This window comes from Sciurus carolinensis, unplaced genomic scaffold (genome assembly GCF_902686445.1).
Source record: "Sciurus carolinensis unplaced genomic scaffold, mSciCar1.2, whole genome shotgun sequence".
Lineage (NCBI taxonomy): Eukaryota > Metazoa > Chordata > Mammalia > Rodentia > Sciuridae > Sciurus > Sciurus carolinensis.
Genome location: NW_025920177.1, coordinates 638,369 through 658,976, shown reverse-complemented (window position 1 = coordinate 658,976; position 20,608 = coordinate 638,369). Strand labels below are relative to the sequence as shown.

General features: G+C 56.1%; 1 protein-coding gene across 1 annotated transcript in view; it reads right to left on the bottom strand.

Annotated features, from left to right (window-relative positions):
- Nucleotides 1-16,315, bottom strand: part of LOC124974791 (transmembrane protein 132C-like) — a 59,012-nt gene extending 42,697 nt beyond the window's left edge. The window contains 2 exon segments of the mRNA XM_047537806.1: nucleotides 2,159-2,342; nucleotides 16,155-16,315. Of these exon segments, the coding sequence (XP_047393762.1) occupies nucleotides 2,159-2,342; nucleotides 16,155-16,315 (345 nt within the window).
- Nucleotides 16,316-20,608: the final 4,293 nt, after the last annotated feature.

The following is a 20,608-nucleotide window of genomic DNA, read 5'->3' as shown; positions in this document are numbered from 1 at the left end:
GAGAAAGTTTTCACCATTATCACTAGCTATTTCCAACGAAAGTTTAGTTTTTGGCTGGTTATAAATGTATTAATGCTCAGTCTTGGGAAAAAAAAAAACTCTTTGAGATGTAATTACTCTTTTCATACATCAAAGAATGGAAGCCCCAAAATGTTTTTGCGAGCCCCAAATGCTCAGAAATCACAGAAAAACAGAAGGACGTTCCCCCAGATGGGCCCATCTGCTGTCCCTTACTGGCACAGTCCCGGTGTCCCAAACTGCATGGCACAGTTGTGGATTCCAGGGAAGCAAGGTGGTGTCGCCTGGGCTCTCCGTCCTGTGTTTGGACCCGGATCCACGCTGGTCCTGCAGAGCTACCTGCCACCTGTGCCCTCTGAGGTGAAGCCAGTTGGAGCTCACGTTCAGCAGCTCGCAGGGGAGCGGATCGCGGGCACCACACTAGCAGTCATTTCATCTTGCCTTGAAGGCATTGCAAGACACAACAACCATTTTACTAATCTCACCGCAGCAAGGATTCTTGTTTTGAAAACGGGCCATATTAACATCTTATATCTTTATAATGGTTTTGCATTTTCAACCTATTTGGGTGTCTTATCTTTCTGAAATAGGTAGGATAGGAACGGAGCACACACACTCTAACTGACGCTGGTGGGTGTGTCAGGATGTAAGTCTGCAAACCTTCTCTCTGGAGGGCCAGAGAGTAAATATTTCAGGGTGGTGGGCCAAGAAGCAAAGCTGAGCATAGTTAGGAGCTATATATAAGCTTTTAAAATGCAGACATTTAAACACTTAAAAGCAGTGAAGTCACTGCTAGCTTGCATGGAGGACAGGCAGTAGACCACATGTGACCCAAGGTTACAGAGGACATGATAAGCCAAGAGGGATCCTTCTGCAACCTCAGGGTCTGCCAGTCCTCATGACAGGCAACGCCTCTGGGGTGGACACCTGGCGTCCTCATCTGACCAGTGTCCATCCCCACCTCTCAGTGGAAGCCAGACTTTCCCATGACACCCACACCCGCCAGCTCTCAGGCTGAGTCCGCACCTGTCCTAGGCTGACCAGTTCCCCAGGCCTGGCCAAGCAGAGCATTGACTTCAGTGTGGCTTCAGGTTGGCATGTGGCCAACTGCTCATGACGATAATCAGAGCCGGCCCAGGGATGCGCGTGGGAGATTGGCCGTGAGGATTTATTTTTTTTCTGCTGAATGTAATATTCTGAGGTCGCCAGCACGGCATTGTCAGGGCCACCTTGTGACTCTAACAGGGAGTCACAGAGCAGAGGGGGGAAGAGAAGTCACAATCCTCTGTGACAATATCGTCAGGACACGGGGTCCTGAGCCCCCAGTGAGGCCTGCGGCCACAGTACTGACACAAAGTTGTGACACAACCAGTGAGGTCAACACCCGGCCCAGACTCCCTAAATCACAGGGCATGCAATTCAAGTTCCAGAAATGCAACTCTAGACTTGGAAGTTCTGGCAGCCAAGTTTAAGTTGGGCTGGGTTCGTAGCCCTTGATACCCTAAGGTTTTCAACCCACCTGTTCCCGGTCAGCCTAATGCAGGCTGCACGCTGCCCAGTTCTCTTCAGCGCCGGCCCCTAAGTCGCTGAGCACAGCAACCTGCCGGGCGCGTGTGGCATTGAGATCTGCCTGCGCGGTACCTCGGGTCCACTGCAGCCCACGGGGGCCTTATGGAGCCCCTGTTGGCCAGTCTCCTCCCGTCTAGGGCGCTGAAGGAGTGGAGTATCCCCCACGTGTGGAGTAGGGAGCAGGAAGCCCCCTGGGGGACTGCACGGTCCAGGGCTGCCTGGCTTTCCGTGAATGCAGTATAACCAAGAAAGTCATCTGCTGCTTCAGGTCCCCAGGATTCGAGGTCACCTGTTGCCATAGCACAGCCTCGCCCACCTCCACTAATGTGCAGCGTGGCCCACAAAACTTCTTTATAGAAAAGGAACAGAAGAAAAGAACGGGTCGGATGCAAAGAAGAGGCTGGTGGGTATGGACCAGGTGGCCTGTGTGGTGGGCGCCCGGAGGCTGAGCTCCTGCAGTCGAGAGCGGCCCCTCCTGGCCTGGGGGATGGTGGGGGGCTGGGCCCGGCACCCCTGGGGCTGCGTCCCACACCTCCGGGGCGGGAGGGGCGGCCAGGGCAGCACACCTTACCATGGCCAGCGGCACGATGCCCACCAGGTCCTTCTGGCTGATGAAGATCTCCGATAGCACCACGTTGCTGGTCCCCTTCCGCGGGTATTCCACCTGCCACGTGATGGGCTGCGTCCCCGAGAGGCTGCTGAAGCTGGCGATTTTGAAGTTCATCTGCACAACCTCGCTGAAGTTGCTGCTGCTTCTGGAAGGAACAGAGGGGAGTGGCATCAGCTGACCTCCTCAGAGGACCCTCCCTGACCCCCTCTCTGTCGCCATCTTAGACTACGGAGACAAAGAGGAGGCCGGGGTCTGGTGGGCACCGGGCACGGGCCACCGCTGCAGCTCAGGGAGCGGGTGGCGGGACGAAGAGCAGCCACACCTGTGGGCCCGGGAACCGGGTGTCACGCACGGGCTGCATCCGCACAGGCCTCGAGGAGCCCTGGGTGGGCTTCCCAGCTCCTGGGATGAAGAGATAAGCCAGTGGGCATCCGAGAGGCCACTGAGCTAAGCGGGCCCTTATATCCAGGGTCACAGCTGCGGCAGACACCACGTCACCTTCACCACCCCACCTCCTTCCCAGCTGGTCCCTCCCACTCTTCCTGTTGGCTGAGAAGCTTTTCCCACTCCCAGGCTCCCCTGCAGCCAGATGCAGGCTCAGAGCAGGGTCCACCCAGCAGGCCCCACTTGCCCAGGGCTCAGGGATAGAGGGGGTGGTGGATGGCAGCGGCGAGGGGCTGGCACTCCCTGGAGAGCTGGTTCTTCAGGACGGCTGTGGGTGCTCCTGGCTCCCTAGCCTTGGAACTCTCAGCAGCTGGTGCTGGTGGCTCTGCAGAGCCCGGTCACTTCATTCTGTCTGTTACCCCTGTCGCCCTGGTTGTGGCTGGGAGGTTAATACCTTGAGTACAGTGGCTCTCCCGGTCTCCCGAGGTCCTTCAGATTGCCTCGTGTACTTCAGCAAAGCCTCTGTGCTCAGAAGGACTCCTTAGTGGAAAGCCTGCGGTCTGAACCTAAGAATCCTGACGATACTGTATGGGGGGCGGTGGGGGCAGACGAACGTTTAGCAAGCTCAGTCAGTACACTTCCAGAGCGGGTGACGGTCCAAACGTGAGTTTTCAGATGACAAAACCTAGGCCTAGAGAGGAACAGTGGCTTTCTCCAACCTCACAGTACGTGGCAGCATCACATGGAGCGCGGTGTCTCCGCTCCTTAGCGCAGGGCTCCCTGGCACCCTCGGCCGTGGTCAGACACCACCTCAAGACTTTCTCAACACAGGGCATGGCCAACTGTGTCCTTTGACCAAACCCAGCAGCTGCTGACTTTGGCAAGTCACACTTGATTGGCACAGAGCCCTGTGGGGTCATTCACCGTTTGTCTGCAGTGTGTTCGTGATGCAGAAGCAGGCATGAGCTGTGGAGCGGGCAGGGCATCCCCTACATATCCTGAAGCATGCGCCAGCTGGACCTTCACGAGGAAGTCTGCAGTCCTTGCCGGAGGCTGGGGAAGGGACGGGTTCGCACTGTCCATAGCTGTTCAACCACCAGGGCTCAGTAGAACTGTGAAGGAGGGTGTCCCAGGCACAAAGCTGGGTTTGCACCGTTGCAGCCTTGAGGGACAGGCTGGGGGTGCCTAAGCAGTGGGCCAGCCATCAGCACCATCTCAGGCTGGCATCTCAAGGGAATATCACATGTCTGCAAGCAAATTCAAGGGGTTTTTCCATGCACGTCGAGGAAGACACACCAGACATGCTCGGCAGTAGCGTCCTGAGTGCGCTGTGCACTGTGGAGGTGTGCCGCCTTTCCCTTTGCCAGGGCGAGAATCAGTCACAAACACACCTGCTGGGTCTTCAGGGCTTGCTCCGAGCCGAGGGCTGGTTCTCCGCTGCGTGCACTTGGTAATGTGCAGCAGCTGAGCTGGAGGTAATGGTCGGTTGCTGCACCAGCCTGAGCTCTGAGTGGATCTTTCGTGAACTCTCTGAGTCTGAGGTGGGCCCAGGGAAGATAGACCCAGGGTTTGGACAGTCCATGCAGGCCGCAAATCTCAGGAATGAGCTTCTGGTCTTGGAAAATGAGGGGCCTGGGGTTTCCCAACTGGGAGACGCACTCTTTCTCCAGGAACTAAAGGCCCTGGCATCTGAGCCGGCTCGACTGCCTCCAGGGCATCCTCCTCCTTGGCCTGGCCCAGCTGGGGTCTCCCCTCTGGTCACAGGCACTCCTGTGTTTCCAGACCTGAATCTTGTTCTCCTAGTGAGGACACCTGGTATCTCCCCACCCACCACGGAGCCAGGTCCTGGCTGGCTGGGCCTGCTGGAGGTGCCCATCGCTGCCAAGCTACTTGATGGACTCCAGTCAACAAAGGCTGAATCTCCTCATGTGACAAAGATCCAACAGTGCACAGGCTTGCTCTGTGGACGCCCCAGGGGAGGCCTGTCCAGCACCGGGCTGCAGAGTCTACCACCACATGCCTACACCTGGCTGCAGTTCTCTTACAGCACTCTTGTTGGCGTCACCGAAGTGGTGGGCCATCCCTGCTGCAGCTGGGCCCAAGGTTGGGAATGACCACTTGACTCGGAAAGAGAAAGAAGCAGTGCTTTTCTCTGGCTTTGAAGGATTATGTTGTATGATTTTTGTGAGCAATGAGGTTACTGCCCAAGGTGGGTTTTGTTTTGGTACTGGGGATTGAACCCAGGGGCACTCGACCATTGAGCCACATCCCCTGCCCTTTTTTGTATTTTATCTAGAGACAGGGTCTCACTGAGTTGCTTAGGTCCTCACTAAGTTGCAGAGGCTGGCTTTGAACTCCCATCCTCCTGCCTCAGCCTCCTGAGCTGCTGGGATTACAGGTGTGTGCCACCACACCTAGTATCACAAGGGGTTTTGCTCAAGTGCACACAAGAATAAAAGCTTATCTATTTGGGGCTCATTAATAAAACTATTAATGAGATTCACTTTGTGCCCCGTACTAGACCAGGGTTCACATATGCATCATTCCAAGCCCCACTAAAACCCTCAGGGTACGAGGTTGACAAGACTCCCAGTTGACATCAGTGCCAGAGCAGAGACTCCTGGGCCTCTGTGGCCAGGGATGGGTTTGCATCTCCTGGATCCCCAGCCACAGATAGAGGGCAAAAACTCTTCAGGTCCCTGTTTGGAACATGCAAGGTCCCCCCTGGGGCTCTCACCACTTGTGAGCCAACTAGGCTCAATTTTTGTTTCAGAATAAAAAAATAATAATAAAAAGTTTGCAGTTGGAGGAAATCTCCCGCTGTCTAACAGCTGGGCAGAATTACAGGCAGAGCGACATCAGGACAAGCCCCAGGTGCAAGGCAGGGCGGAGGTGCTTGTTTAGAACATTGACATCAGACTCTCAGGGAGGGAGATCTCAGACAGACAGGAGGGACTGTCCTGGGTCCACAGGGAGCCAGACGCACGGGTGAGAAGAGGGCAACCAGGCTGACCGGGCAGAGACAGGTGCCTGGGAGGCTCAGGGCTCCACGCCTGGCTGGTTCACTTCTCTGCACACACGCGGCTTTCTCTCCTCCTCCATGGCCACGCATCGCATCTTCTTCCTCTCGTAGAGGATGTGGGACATATCAATTCACAGGGAAGGAAACTACTGGAAATGTGTGGCCTGTTGGAGAGAAGGGAGGTCGCCTGGTGCTCGCAGGCCCTGCTGCGGTCCTTCTAAGAGGCGATCCTCCTAGGGGGCGGTCCTTCTAAGAGGCAGCCCTCCTAAGGGGCGGTCCTTCTAGGGGGCAGTCCTTCTAAGAGGCAGCCCTCCTAATGGGCGGTTCTTCTTGGGGGCGGTCCTCCAAGGGGGCGGTCCTCCTAAGGGGCGATCCTTCTAGGGGGCGGGCCTCCTAGGGGGCGGTCCTTCTAACTGCCTTATGGACACAGGAGAGAGAAAGATGGTTCTGGAGAGGCTGGGAACCTGGGCTTTTCTATGAAGTCGCTGGATTTTGAAACAGTCCTTAACCCTTCAGCCCTGATGCAACCCAGTCGACAGCTGCATTTGCTGCCTGGCCTGGGAACGCCAGCGGCCAGCGTTTCCTCCACATCACTGTCTCAGAGGCTTCCATCTTTCTGGGTACCCTTTGCAGAAGTGCTTTCACTGGGGTGGAAGACGCCTGTCCTGAAGAGGGTGCAGCGTGATTTTCCAACTGGGTCCCCAGAACTCCAAGGGGGTGGGCAAGAGATGAGCATGGCTGCGTGGGTCCCCAACACCACTGGGTCCCTAAGTCCTCCTGTTGCAAAATAAAAGCAGCTGCAGTCTAGGGGTTCAGGATATCTAGGAGGCATTTATTTTAAGGAATGAAAGAGAAAGAAGGAAGGATGGGACGAGGGAGAGAAGAGGGAAGGAAGTGAGGGGGGAGGGGAAGAGAACCGGGCAGTTGGAACCAAGACTGGAGGCAGGGATCTCTGAGGGGGAGAGTTGGATCCAGGGTGTGTCTGAGCGCCAATCCTGGTCTCCCCAGCTTGCGGCTGGGTGAGCGAGTACACCCCAACCTCAGGGTCTCCATTTGAGGAATGGGCATTGCTAATCCTTCCCATTTGGTAGACCTGACGTGAGGATGAGCTCATCATGTCTAAGCACACTGGACAGAGCGTGGCACCAGCAGGCAGCAGCACTGGCGACTGTTCTTGATTCAGCAGGACTGGTCTGCACGCTCATGCCTGGACTGCCCGGCCCGGCCACCAAGCCCACCCAGGGGCTGCCTGAGAGCAAGCCACAGCTTCATGGGGACTGGCTGGTCTCGAGCTGGGTTCACTCAGATCCACGTACTGAGCATTTACTCATAACGGTGTGTCTGACGTTGTGCCTGATGCTCATGGTGCTGGCAGGGGGACCAGGGAGGAGGCAGTTCCTGTGCAGGTGTGTTTGTGGTCCACTTTCCACTGTCTCTGCGCAGACCCAGGCCTCACTAAGAGTCTGTTTAAGAGACTGAGAACCCTCCACCCAGCTTAAGTGGGGCTTGCGACACTGGTGGAGTGATAAACGGGAATTTCAACACATATGTGACTCCAGAGCACCCAAGAGCCACCCCTTGCTAAAATCAATCATGTACATATATTGCAGTAACTCTTGAAAGAAATTTTCAAAGTCGACTTAATAAAGCTCTTACTGAAAAGCAAATAAATTCCCCCAATAGTCGCAATAATGCCCTTGCTTTCCTCCACAGCTGGCTCCTCACAGCACGCACCCTGCTGTTCATGACGTGCTCTTCCCATGATCCCTGCCTGCTGCTGGGCGCTCACCAGCCCCTTCACCGCTATGACCACGTGGCACACTCTGCACCCCTCTGCACCTGGTGGACCTGTGTGCCTCCTTCTCCAGCGCAAGCTCCGTGACAGCATGACATCACCCCTTCCGTCGCCTCCTGGGTCCGTCACCGCCGTGATCCATGGGAGGCGTTCAGCAAACGTTTGTTGAAGGCGTGATGAGTGAGCAGTTGTGCCAGGAGCCAAGCTCCCTGATATTCACACTTTTCTTTCCTTCCACTAGTCAGGTTAATATTAATTTCTACTCAAGAGGAGAGTCGGAATCTCTGCTGCCTTGGAAGGAGGTGCAGGTGCATCCTTGGAAGCTATCAGCTGCCCCAGAAGCGTTGAACCTGTTCCAGGAGCAGAGCAAAAGGCAGAGCCCTCTGGAGGCTTTCCAGCACAGACACGCTCCAAGGTCCACCACTAAAACTTCGCATTTTCCAAATATCACAGAAGACAGACGCTGGATCTGCTCCAAAGCTTGCTATTGAATTTTATGCCTGCTAAGCTCTACTAAATACATAATGAGGAGGCTGAATTAACGATGCAAAATTATAATTTACAGTTAATGTTTGTAATTGATGAGCTGCGGGTCTCTGTGGTAGCACTAACTGCTGAGATGAGAAGGCCCGGAAGGGATAAAGGAAAGTTCTCACCTGGAAAACAGAAGGCTTCCTCTGCCCGGTCTCATGCCCATTCATCCATCATCCAGCCACTGGGCACTGACCAAGCTCAGATTGGTGCCAGGCACATGTTGGAGCTGCAGAAGTGAGCCACTGTGGGCTGTGGCACAAGCGGGTGACCCTAGGAGTCCCCAGACACCTGCTGTCCGCTCTGGCTTCGTTGGCTACAGGCACAGTGCGGAGGTTGTCCAGTGGAGGCAGGTCACCAGCCGGGGCTGCTCTGCCCTGGTCCCTTGGGTTCCCTTCTTTGGCCCCTGACTGCGATGACATTTCCAAGCAGCTTGAGAAGGCTGTCTACTCATGTCTACTCTTCTCTTTGAACCTGGGGGTACAGATCACGAGGACTCTGGAAGAACTTAAACTAACGGTCCCTCCCTTCTTATTTTAGATCCTGCACCCTGGTTGATGGCAGATCGACCTGCTGGGCTTGAAGAAGATACCAGAGCTTTTAAAAAGTGGCCGTCGCCTCTCCCCTTCAGATTCCACGGGCAGGGGTTGGGCCTGGTTGTCACTTTTCATTTTTGGCAAAGCTTCCGAGGATATCCTGTGGGCAGCTGGGGTTAAGAAGCACTGTTTTGGGTTTGGCTTTGCCTTGTTTTTAAGGGCGTCATATCACATATGAAGGTCTTGTTCTTGTACTCAAATCAGCAGCAGCAAGATAAGAGAGTCCCATTCCAGTGGAGCTGCAGAGGCAGGCCCTAGTGTCCTGGCCACTGTCCCTGCCCTGGTCTCCTGGTGCCATGGACAGCCCCACAGCCAGAAGCGCAGAGGCCCTGGTTGCTGGACGCTGCTTCTGCTCTTCTGGAGAGCCCAACTGCGCCTGGGCGAGGAGGCCTGCACAGGGGGTCACTCCCTAGCGCAGAGCAACAAGTGGGCAATGGGGTGGCCAGGGGGAGAAAGGGGAAGACACTTCCACCTCCAGGGGAGGGACGAGGTCAGGTGGGTGTCGGGGGACGCAGGAGCTGGGTTCTCAGCCAGAGCCACGGAGCTGCAGCCACAGAGGACAAGGGCCGCTTCCTGAGACGCCCTGGAAACCGAGGGCTTCCTTCCTCCACCCTCCTCTGCACTTGCTCAGGGCCTCCCTCTGGCTAAACAGAGCTAATGGCCAGTTGGCAAGTTTGGTCCCTTGTTATAATCCAGCTGACGAAGGACCCAATTATGGCAGACCCTCCACCTCACCACCATAACCCAGTTAGCAAGGGACCCTGGCAAGTTCAATTTGCAGGTTGCAGAGTGATGGACGGAGACCCAGTGGGCCCCCGGCCTGCGCAGCCCAGGCTGACTCCCACGAAGCCCCTGCACCCACTCATCAGGGGTGCGCCCACTGCGTGTGAGGGCCGTGGCGGGAGGGTGGTCCAGTGCCATCCCAAGCTGGGGTGACTGCACTGGGGGGGTCACAGAGATGCCCCCAGACTTGAGCTGAGACCCACACAGGGTGGAGTCCACCAGGGAGGCACCAGGGTTTAGGAAGGGCCTTTGTGGGAAGACCCCTGAGGACGTGAGATGCGTCCTAACACCTGGGGGAGCCAGCTGGGGGCCGGAGGGGCTGACACCCCTGTCTTTGCTGGTGGTGGCAGTGGGTGGGGTCCTCCACACTCGGTCCTCCAACATGTGTTCTATAAGACGGAGTTAATACTGTCCAGTCAGCATCTTATCTTTAAAAGGTTTTAATTAAAATGAGATAAAACTTGGAGAAGACATCACATGGGGAAGACGCAGACTCAGGGCCTCTCTTCTCCCTGGCTCAGCCCCTTCCAGTTCCCCAGAGAGCGAGGAGCTGGGACAGCAGGATGTGGGGCTCCCACGGAAAGATCCAGATGCAACTGGATTAAAAGGCGAAGCAGCAAGGACTGCACAGACTGGCCTCCCAGACTGGCCTCCCAGACAGAACTCCCTGGGGGTGGGCGGTGTCCTGGGAGGAGAGGGCAGGGAGCGGAACGGGAGAGCTGGAGGAGGAGTGGGCGGGCTGGGTGGCTCCCAGGGCTGGTGCGGGAGGCTGGGACTCAGTAGCATCTGGAGTGCGGCCCGGTGGCTGCAGGCTGTCAGTCCTGCAGGGCTCAGCAGGGGGCTCCGCTGGACCTGGCTGCGGCGGCTCTTCAGTAGCTCTGTGGCTTGAACTGAGGGTTGAAGTCCGTGGTTGTCCTCCTGCCGAGAGGAGGAGCGCTCTGGCCCCTGCTCACAATGGGTCCCTCCTGTCCCCCCGGCCGCTCCCACCTGGCCTTCAGTTGACCTGCTGACTCTGCCTCCAGATTCATCTTGAGTCTGCGTCTCACCATCTGCACTGTGACACATTCACACCCAGCCCTTCGCGTCTCTCCCTGGGTGGCTGTGGCCGCCGTTCCCCCAGGTGGGCCCTGTCTCTCCATGGCAGAGTCTCTGCTGTGAGCAGGGTGGTCTTCCTGTAAGGGACAGCTCCTGAGGCCACCTCTGTCCTTACACGTCTCCAACTTCCTCCCTCAGTTAGAGCACCACCCTGGTGCTGTCCCTGGTCACCATGTCCTCCCCCTCCTCAGCTCGTCTCCCCTCCGTCACTGGGCTGCTGCAAAAGGCTCTTGTCTGTGCGCCCCACCTACGCATGGTTGCTCCCTGCTCATGCACATCAGCTCCACCCTGTCACCCAGGAGAGAAGCCGTGATGTCGAACACCAGACTGGAGCCTTCACACTGGTGCCCACGCCTCACTGGCCCTATTGCAAATCTGGCCTTTCTTTGTTCATGTTTTCTCTTCCCTGCCGAAGGGCAAGCTCCTTGAGATGAGGAACTCTGTCAGGTCACCGTGGTGTCCCCGAGGCACGATGCCTGGAAGCGCACTTGTTCAGAGGACTCCGGGGAGCTGTGGCAGAAGGACTGGCCACACGCCTGACCAGCGCTCCCGAAGCTCAGCTGGTTCCTCCCAGCAGCACCTACAGGAACCAGGCAACCTCTCAGGAGGACCGAGCGGCTTCTGGGAAGCAGAAGTGCGCTGGAGGCCAGGCAACAGGAGGGAGCGACTTCCTGGAGGGGCGGTCGCAGTTCACGGCCTCTCTGACCAGCTGTGGTTCTGTTGCTCAGTGGGAAGCCGAGGCATCAGGCACCCAGCTTGCTCTCAGGCACCTGCCCTCAATTTCTAGAGTGTCAGGGTCAGGGTGTCAGGGTCAGGTCAGGGCCAAGTGTCCTTGCCACACCACCCTCTCCACTCGACCAAGTGTGTTGGGTCCGCAGTTAAGGAAAAGCCCCTAGAGGCGACTGGAGGGTGTCCTGAGCAGAACAGGGACAAGCTGCGAAGGGCTGGAATGGCTCTGTGGAAGAGGTCAGCCTTCTGCCACCTCGGCCGCTCCCCATGGCCACCACAAGGCTTGTGACCACGTGATTGTGTGGCCTTCACTAGAAGGGGTCTCATGAGGAGATGGGCAGCTGGGGCCACCATGCAGCCCGGGCAGGCAGTCTTTGCCCTGTTTCCATCCTCCTGGGGATCAGGACCAGCCCCAGGCACTTCAGAGCTTCCCAGCACCGTCTGTCTGAACAGCGGGCAGGATGGCTGTTGCCTTCTGCTGCCACGTGGAGTTGCAATGGTCACTCACCTCCTGGCGGCTCCTCCACCCCACTTCAAAGTCCCAGTGCCTCAGCCTTCCACCCTCAGGTCTGTGTGGGCAGGAGGGGGCTGAGCTGGGCGCTGTGCCCTCCCAGATCCTTGCTGTCCAGCGCTGTCCCCAGCCTGTGCACCTGTCTTGCTCATTCTGAAGCCTGTCCTCTGTCCCCGGTGCCCCTGTGACCACCTGCTCTTCACTTCCTGCCCCATACACCCTGGGCCTCGGTCTCCCCTCTCTAAGAGCAGGGTATGAAAACTGACCAAGGGTACTCAGCGTTTGGCTGTATCACCGACAGCAGAGGTGCTCATCTCACACCTGACACCAGCTCCGGGACACCAGAGCCGGGACAGCAGGCTCCGGGGAAATCCCACCCGTGCAGGCCCTGGAAGCCGCCTCGGACTCACCCATCTCTAATCGGTTCCTTGTATTCCAACAACCAGCAGCTTGACTTCAAAGGCAGCAGATGCCATGAACAAACATCTCTCTGTGAGCCATCACCAGACTCGGGAAGAGGGTCGGGTGGCAGGGGGATGCGGCGGGCGGAAAAATCAGTGTGGGGTCAGAACCACCGTGCCCCACTCTGTCCCCTGGGAGCTGGTTCTCTCCAGCCGCTCTGCCCATTCTGACCCACCATGCTTGCTGGCCAGCAGCCCTCCCTCCCCAGAGGGGGAGGATGTGCCACCCCGCCTGTCTCCCTGAGCAGCCGTGATGGAGAGCCGGGCGCTTTTCAGATCCATAGCACTGAAGCCATAACTATCTAGCTGAGCCCATCCAAGGGGACCTTCAATTTAGAAAAAGCCATTCTTAGGTGACTTCGAAACAGCCGGAATGGAGAGTAAAGATGCTGAAATGAACCGCATCCTTTGAGAAATCAGTTTCGAGGCTGCAATTTCATTTTCGAGTAAACTCCGTTTAGGGGGACTCCCTGGACCGAGGGCGGTGGGGAATTGAATAATGCCGTGTTCACACTGGAAATGGAAAACATCATCCTGTTGACAAATGGCCTCAATTCCGGGGCCCTCCTCGCACTCAAGTGTTACAAAGCAGCCGTTACAGCTGCTCCTCCCTTCGCTGTCTCTATTCCCAGCCTTGTTCGGGAGGGACTGTGGCGCTGGACCCTCCAGGCACCAGCTGGGAGGTTTCTAGCTACCTTCATCTGCGGAATGTGACAGTATTGTTACAATAAAAGTTTACTGAGTGCCTACAGTATACAAAGCAGGTTGTGAGGAGCTGGGGACACGCAGAGACACAATGGATGCCTTTGCTCATGGAGTTTGGTGCCAGTGTCTGAGTGGGGGCTGGGAAGGTGGCAGGGAGTCTGAGAGCTAGCAGACCGGGACAGGAAGTGCTGCTGGTGGGTGGGAGGCAGCTCACCATGCAGCTCCTCAGGTACCACCCTCCCTTCCCCCGGCCTCCCCGTGCCAGGACTTGGCTGGCACTGTGCACACGTGTGCTGACGGGGCCGACGGTGACTCTCAGACCCGGAGGAGGCCCCCAGAGCCTGGAGCAGGTGCTTTGCTCCTCACTTGGCCTGATCTTCTGTCTTCTTGTTTCCCCAGCTGGACTCAGCAAAAGCCCGCCTAGCTCTGGAAAGCCAGAGCACGTGAGGTCAGCTCCCAAGGCAGCAGCCTAAGCCCTCCATGGCTCTGCAGGCGCGCTCGGGGGACCCAATCCAGGTGCACCGGCGGGCACAGGAGGAGGAAAGGCAGTCTCCCTAACCACCGACACACAGCTCCGCCTTCAGGATTGCCCAGCGGGTCGAAGCTGGTGGGTTAAGAGGGAAAGCAACCTGGACCAGTGCTCAGTGCCAGGCACTTGTGTGGTGCCCAGTGTGTCCCAGCTCCTGGCCCCGTACAGGAGGTGCCACCTCGGAAGAAGTGCCTATCTCAAGGACCAGAGCTGTGACGGCGGAACCGGAACCCAGATCCCGTGCAGATGACAGACATGTCCAGGGAAATCCTCCCACTCGGTCATCAGCTGTGTGATGGATGATGGGAAAGTGTCTCTGGGCTGGAAAGGGCAGCAGGGCAGTGAGACCCGGCCCTCGGAGGTTCAAGGCCTCCAGAACCCGGAGAACAGCTTCTGATTCAGGTGGGAGCAGAGGTCTGTGTGTCCAGGCTCAGGCTGCATCCGGAGCCTGGCAGGGTCGGTCTCCAGGTCCAAGATACCCTTCTCACTAAGTCCTCACAGGCCACCTCCAGCCTCTTTCCCAAGACCCCTACTGTCATTCACAAGCACCACCCTCCTGACCTAAGCACCTTCCAAGCCCTTCCTCTGAACCCCAGCCAGCACCTGCTGGTGGGGTCCAGCCTAGGGCATGGGGGACACATTCGGCCTCTGCACCAGGTCCAGGCTGGGTTCTCACAGCCCAGACAATCCACCGCTTGTTAGTGAAGCAAACAAATCAATGCAAACACACACAGACCTCTCTCTGTTCTGTGGGGAGGGGCCCATGAAGCCACCCACTGTTCCTCACCTGAACTTGACCTCTGAGTATACAGACACAGGGACAATTTCTTCATCTTTAAGACTGGGTGCATGGAAGCACCTGCCTCCTGGCCTTAGTCACCAGGAGTGTGAGTCGGCTCACAGCACAATCCCATAGAGCCTGACCCAACAGAGTTCTTAGGGCTAAGGTCCTGCTGCCGATCGTCCTTGGGTTCAGGACTCCAAACTCCACATGCAGAAAGTACACTATGCACATGACATTTGGCACGTCTCAGGGCCATATGTTCTGCTATTTACTTTGCATTTCCTCTGTAATTGGTCTTGCTTTTTTCCTTAGGCTGACATATCCTTGTTTAGCAAAGCATCTTCCATCGATGCATCGAGCTGAGGAGGAGGCCACAGACAAGCAAGAGGAGCCAGAGGGGCGCCACTGGAGGAAGCCGCAGTTCATGACTGCTCCTCCTATGACTCACCAGCCCAGTAGAGGAGGACAGTGGAGAGGAGGTCACTTCCCACCTTGGAATGTGACTGAGTGCCATGGGGCATACGACCCCAGTAAAGTCATCTGCTGTGGTCTGAATGCTTGTGTCCCCCAGATTCACAAAATCCTCAGTCCCCAAGCTGATGAGTGTGGAGGTGGGGGTCTTGGGGTGTAAGTAGGTCATGAGGGTAGGGTCCTTGAGAAAGGGAGTAGTGCCTTATAAGACAGCTTTCCGCTCCTCCTGCCACGAGAGGTCAGGGTGGGAAGACACAGCCCTCACGTGGCACCACGTGGTCTGGTGCCCTGACCTTGGGCCTCCAGCCTTCAGCCTCCGGAGTGTGCCCTCTGCATTTCTGCAGTTTGTAGCCTCCTGATCTATAGTGTTTTGTTACAGCAGTTGGAATGGACGAAGGCATCCCCTTCCACATACCTCAGGAAATGATACTCCTTGGCTTCTGTGGCCTCTGATATCCACTGTCACCAACACCCACGGCAAGCAATACCACTACCAGGACACAGACTCTGAAGGAAGCTGGTCACTTGCCCTGACTCTGAGTGATTCTCCCTCAAGTATGCGTGTACAAGGCCAGAAGGGAGGAGCAGGAGCAGGGGCTGAAACTCTGAGCCTTGTGGCCTGTGGCTCCACTCTGTCCCCTTCCATGGCCTCTGCGTCCCTGGGTGAGACCCAGGGACCCGGGAGGGGCACTCAGGGGTGTTAGTGGAACAGGGCCCCCTTAACTCACTGAGTCCGAGCCAAGGCTGCGGAAGGGCCACAAGGACATGCACAGGACGTGTGAACCCACAGGACGGTTCCAGTGGGGGAGTGGACACAGCATTTGAGCCAGGACACAGCTGCAGCCAGCGGGGCTCCTTTCCACTGCAGGATCAGCCACGCCTCCTGGTTTCACCTGAGTGACGTCCTGCTTCCGCCGGGCTGTCTGAGCTCCTTTCCATGAAAGGTGTGATCGTTCTCCTTGAGAGGAAGGGGAAGCATGGCCGAGGCAGAGGACGAGTCCTACGTCTTTAAGGAATATTTTTAAAAGATAGCAGTTTGGTGGTTTTATTTGCTTATGTAATAGTGGAAAAATACAAGCTGCAATCCCATTTCACCCTGTAGCTAATAATCTTTTTAACTGTAACAGAGCAGAATTCTAGTCTTGCCAAGTAGGTCACAGGTTGCTAAATATATGCCACCGAATTCATCTTTGTAATACATATTACACATTTATAAAGGCACAACATATGAATATAAATACATGCTATAAATTACTCGTAAGCCTATGGTATGTATTTATTATATGTACGGCTAAAGCAAGCATATTTGGCTATTGCAATTATCTAGTTCTTTTTTTATACATTTAAAAAGCATTTTAAAATGTACCACAGGTACCCAGTCACAAGATTCAAACAGTACACAAACTGCAGGGCGCAGGGACCGTGAGTCTTCCCGCATCCCCAGCATTCCATTTCTGAAATCCCCTCGGAGACTTCCCAGGCTGACGCAGTGAGGGTGGAGTTGCGCACGCACATCCGCAGTGTCCTGCAGGTGGCCGCTGTCGCTCTCGGTCTTGCAAACCTGGCGCTCCGTGCACCTCGGACACCAGCCCCGTTTCCCACTTCCCGTGGCCACTGGCACCCGCCGCTCTCTGAACCTGGCTGCTGCGGGTCCTCCTCTGGGAGGGGCTGGCGCGTGACCCCCGGGACCGGCAACGACAGGGACTCGCGGTCCACCTTCATGCCTCACCTCGGGCAGCAGCCTCACGTGTGGCTGCGGGCTTTGCTTTTCTCACATTGCGAGATTTCTTAGAGACACAGCAGCTCGGCAGGTGCAGACACAACTCATTTCCAGTGGCCTTGGACATCCCGTCTGATGGAAGTGGCCGAATTCAGGGGCAATGGTTTCCCGTCCCCCTGGGAGCGATGCCAGGACACTGATGTGCATGCGCGCTTGTGGAGGCACCGCAGGGTGTGCCTGGAACCCACGCCCACCCCGCGGGAGGAAGGGGATCCAGGACTGGGTGTCTTCGCCCGGAGCTAGTTGCTGGTTCACCCTTCCCTTACCCTCCAGGCTCCTCCCTGCCTGTTCTGTGGGTCCCAATACGTCTGGTGGCCTCTTGTGTGTTCACCTCCACAGCAAGACCGTGCTGGGGCTGGGCCACTTGGCTCTGGTTCTAATACCATGAGGTTGGGGTACAGTGTTGGCTGAGAAAACTTGAGGCAATGCAGGGTGGTCTTCCTGCCGCACCCCTGCAGCCCTGCACCCTTCCTGTTTGGTTTCGCTTTCTTCCACCTTCTCTCCACGGTGTGAAGCCGTCAGCTCTGCACCTCCAGGGACCGTGAATAAAACATGGCTTTCTCTGTTCCCTGCACGTGGATGGTCCTGAAACTGCCCGTGAGCTAATGCAATAGGAAAAGGAGAGGAGAGGTCGGGAGGACGACCTCCATGCCTGACTCAGCTCCAGCTGGGTCCCAGCGGCTGACGTCCTGGCTGGTCACTAAGTTGGCAAGCTGTGTGTTTTACAGACTGGGAAGGAGGTGCAGATCTAAGGAGCCAGGGATTTTGTGACCACTGTGATGAGAACCCTTTAAAGGAAAGTCAAAGTGAGCTGTGAACTGCTGCCAAGCCCACTGAAGCCACCTGCCCCTTGCGGGCGGAGCGGGCGCGCCTCCCACTCCGACTGGAGCGGAGGCAGAAGACTGCGCGGCTCTCATGCCCCCTCTGCGCCTCCCTGTTCAAGGACCGCTATGTTCGGGAGCTCACTGCGATTTGCAAATTAAACATTTATTTTGTTGATTTGTATTTTCAAAAGAAAGAAAAATTTAAAAAGAAAACATTCCCAGAGTGGGAGGACAGCAGAACGGCACCTGAGTCAGCTGCCAGGAACCGTGGTCGGCGGCACCAGGGCAGCCTTCTCACGCCCCTGGCTCTCCAGGCCCTGCTGCCTTCCTCTGACCCCAGCTCCATTTTCTTCTCCACAGTCCCTGGCGTCTGGAGGGCAGGAACCTGCTTGGTGTTACCCGTGGTTCTCAGGCAGGGGCAGGTTTGCCCCTGGGGACACTTGTGTCCTCACACCGGGGCAGGGGAGGGTGAGCCCTGGGCATCTGTGGCTAGAGGCCATGGTGCGGTTGAACGTCCTCCCAGCACACGGCAGCCCTGTCACAAGGAATCGCTGTCCAGAAGGGGAGCAGAGAGGAAGTCGAGAAGCCTGATGAAATGCGAGAGCAGGGGGTGGGGCGTGTCCCGGGGGTCCCCTAACTAAAGGCAGCAAGCTGCGGCAGGGGCCACGGGTGGGAGCTTGCTGATCGGGAGTGGTGGGCACCTCCGCTGTCAGAAAAATCATGCCCAGCTCCTCCTCAAGCCTGTCTGCTCAACTTTCTGCTTTGCAGAAGAATCAGGGAATTCAGTGTGTCGACTTCAAACCCTGCATGGAGTAAATCGCCTCCCGCTGGGACTGAGAACCTGCGCGGCTCCCAGCCAGACCCCGGCTGCGCAGACTCACATCTGCCAGGCTGTTTACCTGCGCTGCTCTTGTCGGCTCATTTCCCACCTCCGTGACGATTCACAGTGGTGAACCGATGGGGAACCGAGGCTTCGAGACATCAGCCACCTGACCCAGGTCCGGCAGCCGGCGCGCAGGTCGGGCTAGAACCTGGTTGGCGGAGAACCTCCCGGTGCCTGGAAGGCCCCCCTCACCAACCGCCTTAGCTTCTCCCTTTCTCTGACCCTCTCCTTCCTCTGCTTAGCTTCCTGTCCAGGTCCAGAGCAGTTTGCATCCCTTCGGGGAGGCCTATGGACCACGCTGGGGTGACCCTTGCTTCTCTGGATTCCACAGCCCAGTGGGGCCGGACAGTCGTTGTGGCTCCTCCCGGTCACTTGTCTCCACCCTGACGGCAGGGTCTGCTTGTCATTCCCCAGTCCTTCTCACGCCCAGCATGCAGTGCCTACAAGCAGACGGCAGCTACCCGAGAAGACTCTGTGGCTGGCTCCCAGACGGGCGCTGGGGGCGGGGCTTCCTTCTTGCGGGACTTAGCATGCCTCTTCTACGGCCTGATGCAAGGCAAGTAAGGGAAGTTGCATCGTCTTCCAAACCTATTCAACCAGAGAACCAGGGGCAAGGTGTGATTCTGGAGGAGGTCATGGTTCAGACCTCACACGTCCTCCAGGGCTCGTGTGTGGACACCTGATCCCTGGTGGACAGCACCATGTGGAGGTGAGACCTTCAGGAGCTGGAGCCCAGAGGAGAGAAGTGAGTCAGGGGTGCGTGCCCTTGAAGGGACATGGAGACTCTGGCCCTTCCTCTCTGTCTCTGCTTTCTGGGCTGCTGTGAGGTAGTAGCTCTGCTCCATCTCACTCTGTCATGATGATCTGCCTTGCCACGGGCCCAAGGCAGAAGGGCCTGGAGACTGTGGAAAGAAACTTCTGAAGCCCTGAGCCAAAATAAACCTTTTTGCCTCTTAAGTGTGCTTATCTCAGGCATTTTGTCACAGCAATGGAAAGCTGACTAAGTAGGGTGGGTAATGCAAGAGGGGTGTTCATGCTCTCCTGGATCCAGCATGTGGCCACCAAGTGGAATGTTTCAGCAGTTTCCAAGTACCGTGTTGACAGGACGATCGAGATGCCCCCAGTGGACGGCATTAGAGTGAAGGTGATTGCCAGCAAGGGCCACGCAGGATCAATCCTGGGCTTCAGGGCAGTGAGACGGGGGGCAGGCAGAGAAGGGGCCCCACCCTGGGCCCCAGATCCCACACACCTGCAGCGCAGGGGCCACGGCCATGGCTGGGGGCTCCTGGTGCTCCCCACTGATGCTGCAAGATGACGCCCCGCCACTTCAAGGCCAGGAGTGGAGCTTCCTTTCTTCAACTGCACAGGTTCGAGGGGCAGCCTTCCCCGGGGAGGGGGCGTTGGTGTGGCTCGGCAGGCGTGGCAGGGGGACCCCATGTGTGGCAAGTCCCCAGTCACTTCTACTTGGAGTCATGCTTTCATGATTTATCCAGTAATTCTAACTGGGCTTATCCGATACTTTAGAAAAGAAAAAAGATCAAAAGGGTGTGCTACCAAATCAGGTCTGCAGAGCAATCACACCTGGGTTGGCAGTCCACATCCATAATGCACCTCTGAACCTTGACCTGGTGAAACAAATTGAGGGGTACAATTTATGACTTTGGCTATAATTGAGGTATAATTGAGACTCTTCATTTCTGTCTAAAGTTTACTTAAAAATAGAATTTAATCCTTCTGCTAACCATTAACATATAGTGTTAGGATCATTGGGTTAGAAGAGCACTTGACTTTGGTTTGGTACGGACACAATAGTTAATATTGACTGATGTGTTACCTCCATTATGGACATAACAAAGGCACTAGACTGTGTTGGCTTTGAGCCCTTCTCCAGTAAGTATTATTCACTTTGGAAAATCAATATAGCCTCCCTTAATTTCTTTTGATTGGGAGAAAGAAGGACATTGGGAGGCTTTATCCTAATATTTGGTGCTACATAATCTTCCGGAACCAGGCTTTTAGCCCCGGCTTGCTTGGTGGCATGTAGTCCCAGACCAGGGTTATTGCACAAGTCCCAGGATGTTTAAAGGTCTTTCATATCCAGCTTTTTATGCTGTTGTATCATGACCGCTTCAACTCTTTCCATCTGACTGATGTATAATGCTAACTTGTAACCTAGCCTCCATCCCCCTTATGGAAAACGTTTGGGGTAGAAGTGTTTGAGATTTCCAAATATTTGCATGTATACAATGAGAGAGCTGCCTTATGTGTAGTCAGTTAACAATATGAAACATTTATATTTCTGATACACGTTGCTTGATATTTAGGATGGGGTGCATTCTTTTTCTTCCTTTATTGTTGTGTTTGCTGCAGTTGCTAGTCTTGAACTGAGGACCTTGCACGAGCTAGGCAAGCACTGTGCCACTGAGTTGCATCCCCAGGCTCCGATGAAATCTTATGCAGTGTTTGTATACACCTTCTTTTTTCTGATTCTGGGGATGGAACCCAGGGGCACATAACTACTGCATCAC